At 38.9% G+C, this 6,784-nt stretch overlaps 1 protein-coding gene across 1 annotated transcript in view; it reads left to right on the forward strand.

The window, feature by feature from the left end:
• The window catches only part of LOC137403522 (AT-rich interactive domain-containing protein 1B-like), a 30,083-nt gene extending 23,650 nt beyond the window's left edge, over positions 1–6,433 (forward strand). Inside the window, exons 18-22 of the mRNA XM_068089460.1 lie at positions 764–914; positions 1,770–1,955; positions 2,306–2,539; positions 4,371–4,619; positions 5,312–6,433. Coding sequence (XP_067945561.1) covers positions 764–914; positions 1,770–1,955; positions 2,306–2,539; positions 4,371–4,619; positions 5,312–5,671 — 1,180 coding nt within the window. The 3' untranslated portion in view covers positions 5,672–6,433. The remainder of the gene's footprint in view (positions 1–763; positions 915–1,769; positions 1,956–2,305; positions 2,540–4,370; positions 4,620–5,311) is intronic.
• Positions 6,434–6,784: the final 351 nt, after the last annotated feature.

The raw sequence follows: 6,784 nt of genomic DNA on the forward strand, positions 1-6,784 counted from the left end.
TGTCTTTAAACTTGATAGCATCTGCAGTTTGTGGGGTAAAGCTTATTAATAGTTACCCGCTACTTTGAGAATTATAGATGAACTTAGACAGACTGTTGGTAGATTTTATCAGAAAGTATCGGTTCAGTATTTTTCTGTAATTTGTGATTACTTTTGAAATTTGGGGTGATCTGATTGGCAGGATTTTTCAAGATTAAAATCTACAAAACATGATGGCGATTCAACCACTCAGATGAAGCGAAAGTGTGATTATGTCATCTATAGTTGCAAAAAGACTGACAGAAAAGAGCCTCGTAACGTTGCAACTTGAACACAATAGCTGATATCAACTATAGCAACTAGTGACACCATTTCACACGTATTTTTCTGCTGAAAATTTGAACCGTGATCAACTTTTGACAATTTTAATCTAGAAACATCCTGGCAATCAGATTACCTCAAACACCAAAAACAATCACGAATGATAGAAAAATACTGATACTTTCTGATAAAATCTACTAAAACTTTGTAAGTTTATCTTTAATAGTCACTAGCTGTATATTGATGATTAAATGCTAGTAGAATATTGATGGAAAGCTTACAACTCTACTGAAATTGATTCTTAATTATATTGAATTTTCTGCCTATTCATTTCCTTTAGTGGTAAATCATAAGCAATGATTCCATAAAATCTGGTGCAGTAAAAATTTTCAACTTCCATATATAGAAAAAAGATGAGAAAATCTTAAAAGCTGTCCTTGTGCATTGACCTTTCTTATTACAGGTTTAGTGAAACTATAGATATTGAACCAATAGTGAGAGATGAACCACCCCTTGAGAGTCAAGTTGATATGAGGCTAGAGGAATTATCTACACATTGCTTGGCTTTGGCCAATATCTTGCGAGGATTTTCTTTTATTCCAAGCAATGAAAAGGTAGGTGGTTGATGAAGGAAGCTGAAGCTGTTTACTCATCATAAGGTATTTCTATATGCGAGCTGATGCCTCCCGATGCCGCATGTTTGGCACTGGCCCAGGCAGTTTAGTACCCGCTTGGAACTCTTACTGCCGGTCACCAGAAACAATCCCTGTGGTTTATGATTTGCTGACTCAGTGAGTCAGAGCTGACTATGTTACTATTAAATAGAAATAAAACTCATTGGTGGATAATAACCATGACCGACATTGCTGACATTACCATATAATTGGTATTTGGTTTAAATCCTTTGTGACTGTAGGTTTACTTCTGGCTTTTGTCATTTTCATAGACATGCCTTTAGGAAGGTAATTAGCTTGTTACATGGAATGCTGGGTGTCCTAGGTTGGTTGCACCACTGAGCAGATACGTTAGGAAAAATTTGGGATTGCTTTTAACACACACCAGATATCTGATTCGTGTCAGAATGGATGAACCACAAATGGCGATGTCATGTGACTGAAAGAAAAGCTGTATGCCACTACTCTCAGATCGTAGGGTAGCCTTTTCATTTGTAGTTATGATTGGAAGGTTGAATTTCTAGTTGCTGAAAGCATGAGTGAAAATAATGACCATTTCATGGCAATAAAAATGAGCTAATGAAAACAAGAGAAGACAAATTGAAGTTCTCTTCATCAACAAGTTTCACATCCCAGTTTTTCTAGTTAGTGGCTCACTCAGATTTGTACCAGTTGATGACCTTCTTGGCCATAATTTATTGATGAATGTTAGAGGTTGTATCTTGCTAGCTTGTTCTGCTCTCTATTCTTACTTAGAGTCTTTCATACTGATTACTTCTGATACGGTGTTTCTAGGTGATGGCTGAAACCACCAGCCTCCTCTACGTTCTTGGTCGGCTGCTCAAAGTCAAAACTTGGGTAGAGGAAGAAGAGACACACAGGCATTGGTGGTGGTCGACTCTGGAAGCGCTACGTGAGCACAGCCTGGTCACTCTTAGCAACATAGCTGGCTACATCCAGCTAATCGGTGTGCCACACGAGGTTAGCTTTCTACACCGGCCGACTTGCTTATCGCTTCTTTACTTCCTTGAACTATGATTTTGTACGAGTTTTGGTTACCGGTGTCCAGTTATCGTTGGTCATTCAACAATTGTGGCGAAAGTGATTTTATAAACCATTAAGACCAATGCTAGACACATACCATTGGTCTAGTCAAGACCAGGACTCGACTGGGTGGTGGTCCTGGTAGTCCAATATTGACAACCAGGATTATAATTTCCTTGTCAGCTTGATTTTAATTGGCATTTGGTGAAGCCTTATCCCCTTACTTTAGTGATCTACGCATCTGCAGTTTTCTATTCATGCTCTTAAAAGAGTTGGTATTATTGCAGATATGCTTTCCTCTTCTGGATAGCCTCTTGTTTTGGGCTACTACGAATGCTGCCTACGCAAGAGACCCGCTGCCTGGCAACCACTCTCTTTGCATCCGTAATCTAGTTATGGAGGTGATGTGTAAGCTGTGTGCCCACAGCGACAACATGAACCTCCTGCTTTCCACTCCACCACATGACCGTATCACCTCGCTCTTCCAGTGCCTTGCCAAGTTGCTCTCTGAGCCCGACCAGGTCAGTAAACAGGCTTCTAGTAAAATTTTTACTAACATAGTTGAATACAGAAAATTTAATTGTGACTAACAAGTATGACGGATACATTGTTTGTGCTAGCTATTCACGTGTGTATATTATACTAGAAATTCCCCTGTCATACAGCCCACGACCAAAGTGATATTGGAAAAAAGAAAGGGTACTGATGGTTGAGAAATGCAATATTAGCAGTCAAATGATACTGCAGTGCAATAGGATAACTGCAATGGTAGCTGTAATGTACTACGTGTGGGTGTTATTATATACAACAAACAGCAATAATGAAAGGAAAAGATTATATGTTTATATCTCTCCCCCTGCAATAGGAGAAATGCATTATTGGCCAATATTAGAAGTAAAATGCACTGATATTATTAGAATAACCAATATTATTAATATAGTAATAATAGAAAACCAATGCACAATTTTGTTTACAATTCCAAATGTCATAGCTAACAATTTCAAGAAGTTGTGATATTTATATAGATTTTTAGAAAATATATTTAAAAAAGTGTTTGGTCATGACAAACAGCAATAATGAAAGGAAAAGATTATGTTTATATATCTCCCCCTGCAATAGGAGAAATTCAATATTAGAAGTGAAATGCACTGATATTATTAGAATAACCAATATTATTAATATAGTAATACAGTAATAATAGAAAACCAATGCAAAATTTTGTTTACATTTCAAAACGTCATAGCTAACAATATCAAGAAGTTGTGATAATCTCATAAGAATCGTTAGAAAAAAATATCATCGTCATTTCCTTTACTTTCACTGCTTTGGACATCAGTTAGAATACCAAAGTACTCAAGTTTCCAAAATGTCAGTTACTTTGAAATCGGCAAAAAAGAAACGATTTCAGTACTCCTACGTTAATCATAGAAACCTTCGGCAATTCGACAATGCTATAGACTGGTGAAATTTGCACGTTATTTTTTCGTGAAATACGCACGACTTAATGGTTCTATTCTCTGTCGCTCGGCGTTTCGTTTGCCGGTCCTAATTTTGATAAAAGTAAGGCTTGGCCAGTTTTAATAAAGATTTTCGGCCAAATTAATCTGTCTATTTGTGTATAATCCGATCAGATGGGTAAGGTTTAGGAATATGTCGACAATTGTCAACGGCTATGGTAACCTGTTCAAATAGGCTTGTATGTGTTTTGTATCATTGTTATACTTTAACGACTACAAAAAAATGGTTAAATTTGTTGATGAGATTTCGATACAAAGGTTTGCGACGTTGTTGATGAATAATTTTCGTAAGTTGTGTGCACATGCATTTATCATAAAAACTCTCAAACTTCGCTCTCGTTCGTATGGTCGTGGGATTAAAATCGTGATAAAAAGATATGAAGGTAGAGAAACAAGTAGCATCCAAAGGGTGTATCTTGCAATTCTCATACTTTAGCATTTGTATTTAATTCAAAATTGTGACAGTATATCTAATCTATTTTTCTGACATTTTTTTGAGTACCTGTAGTAGCTTTCTATGTGGCATAATTTCCACTCCGTGGTGATTCGCTCTCATCGTTCATGATGTTAACAGATTCGGCTATATTAGATGTATAGATATTAGATGTATAGAAATTAGAAGTATTTATTAGATGTTTTTAACAAGGTTCTAATCATGTTTTTGGGTTCAAACCATTTATATTATTTTCGACAGTCTTGACACTTACATGAAGACTGGGAGTTCTAACACCAAACCATAATTCATAGATGTTGCAGGAAGTGCCATAGTTATCTTATTAGGAGTTGTGTTAACTTGTATCTCGTGTGAAATTATGGCTCATTCATTTCCCTCTAGGTGCGGAGAGAATTTGCTCTGGTGACAGTGTCATGCCTAGCACAAGCCGATGCTGCCGCTGCTAGGGGCCTGGCCTTACAGACTTCTTGCGTTTCTCAACTCATCAGCATCCTTGAGTCAGCTGAGGCAGCTGCCCTTTCAATCGCTCAGTCTCGAGGTGTTCGGGCTTTACGGGACAAGCCTGAGGCCATGGGCACAAGTCTTGATATGATCCGAAGAACCTCGGCTACATTGGTAGAAATGGCACAGGTGGGGAACACATCTATAGCTACTTGCTGTATGCTGGCTTTCTGTCTGTAATGTTTCACATCACCAGATGGCTGTTTTAGCGCGTCTTATAGCATCTTTTTGCCATTCAATCATCATGTTTCAATCGACATTCGCATCATGCGGATTAACGTCAACACTTTGTTGAAAAGGTAAGAAAGCTACAAGGCTGCGTCACTAATTATTGACCCATAGGTCAATAATTAGCACACAATCTTGTCAGCTTAGCAGCATTCGCTAAGCATTAGCGCTAAGAACTTTCGCGCATCGGAACTGCTAAAACCGAAATAAAAATGACTGACACATAAAAATGTTTATAATGGAATATCCTGCATGGCATTTCCTTGCGCATCATTCGCTAGTGCCGTTTCTATCAATCGCCATCATAAAAGATTCGATAAAGATTTGGGAGTAACAAATTTCGTTTGATTGGCAGATTTTGGCAAATTCCATGTTGCGGATCACTCGCAAACATGCGCATCATGGAATCATGGAATCATGGCGAATGTAGTAGAGCTTATGCCATTGTATTGTCATACAGACACATAAGGTTGTAACAGTGATGACTAGAGGCCTGCAGTTGAAATTTTAGTGGTTTACATAATAACCAACAAACGCGAGGCATCCGTAGCATGTGAAGACAATTCTCATGTTTGTTTGTGGTTTCTCTGCAGGTGGAGGCCAACCACAGCATTCTACTCAGCCAGCAAGACCGATTGCTCAACCTCGTTATGTCTCAGATCCTTGATCAGCATGTGGCCAAGATGCTCTCCGACGTCCTTTACGAGTGCACAAAAGACATGCAGGTAGATATCGCTCCTTCGTATATCATCTCGGCTGAAATGTCAGACGGCGAAGAGAGCATTGAGTCGGAGCATGAGGGCTCCATAACAGAGGAATTGTCAGAATCTATGGATACCGGTTGCAAGGGACGACTCAAGGTCAGAGATGGTAGGCAGCTCGGCAAGGAGAACATAAACAAAAGCTCATTGGATGCAAACAGTTCGAGAGGCATTATATCAGCCGTCTCATAACATAACCGATAAGCATGCAGTACTCGTGTATAAAAGGCCTGTATATAGTTGGTCTCTGTTCTGTCTAGCTACAGCTACGGGGCATGATTATCTAACCGGAGGTGGGCAACTCTCCTTTATGAATTCAAGAGGTGCTCCGTTCTAGTCCGTACATTCCCACCTTCTCTCTCACACGCTTTTTGGCCGGCAGACTGGCCAGGTATCTGTCATAGCCGCAGCTATCACTCTGTGTAGTCAGAATCGTGTCTGCCCGATATCCCCCGGGCGGGCGACAGTTGGTGTGCAATACACATTTGTAACTAAGTACATATATACAGGGGTGTTTTGGCTCAAGTTCTTTATATCGATGGAAATCCTTTTTTGCAGGTTTCTTCATCACATTATATTATAACGGTTCCCACCCTAAGCCTTCCAGATAGTTTATCGCTGTACAAAAGTGTAGTCCTTATGCTTGGACTTGTTGAATCATGGTTGCTCTGTATAGATTGTTATATTTACGAATATCACGGAGGGCTAGTTTACCAGCTGACTCTCATAATTCTTTGCTAATCGCTCTGTCTCTCTCTGTACACACTAGATATTGTTGTCAGCGTTGTTATTAGAGCAGTGTTGTGCTTTCACGCTGTTGCACAGGGCGGGCAATCCCATCTCGCCCTCCTAACATGTATCATACACTGTATAGCGGATGTTAATAGTTTGTAGCTATGGGTAGTCATAACCAAAATTTCTACGAACTAAATACACTGTTAATAGTTACAAATATCACTTTGCCTGTCGTTGGTTTCCCTCTGTTGGAAGTAATTGTGTATAATTGCTTTTTTGTCTGTTGCGTTAAATCTAGCCAGTACTTAAAGAATGGAAAGTAATTTACTTTAAATTTTATAGATGATGTCGAAAGTGCAGTCTGCGGGCGAATATGTAAAAGATGACAGTTAATGCTCATCAGTAGCGTCTTTATCGTTGACGCTGATTAAATGGTTAATCCAGTGCATTAATTATTTACCTTTGAACATGAGTGTAATGCCTGAAAGTGCTCGTAATGAAATATCGTGACTAGAATCTTGGGCTAGTGACCCATTTTTTGATGTTTTCCCAATTATCCACACATTCCTT

Source organism: Watersipora subatra, chromosome 9 (assembly GCF_963576615.1).
Source record: "Watersipora subatra chromosome 9, tzWatSuba1.1, whole genome shotgun sequence".
Classification (NCBI taxonomy): Eukaryota; Metazoa; Bryozoa; class Gymnolaemata; order Cheilostomatida; family Watersiporidae; genus Watersipora; species Watersipora subatra.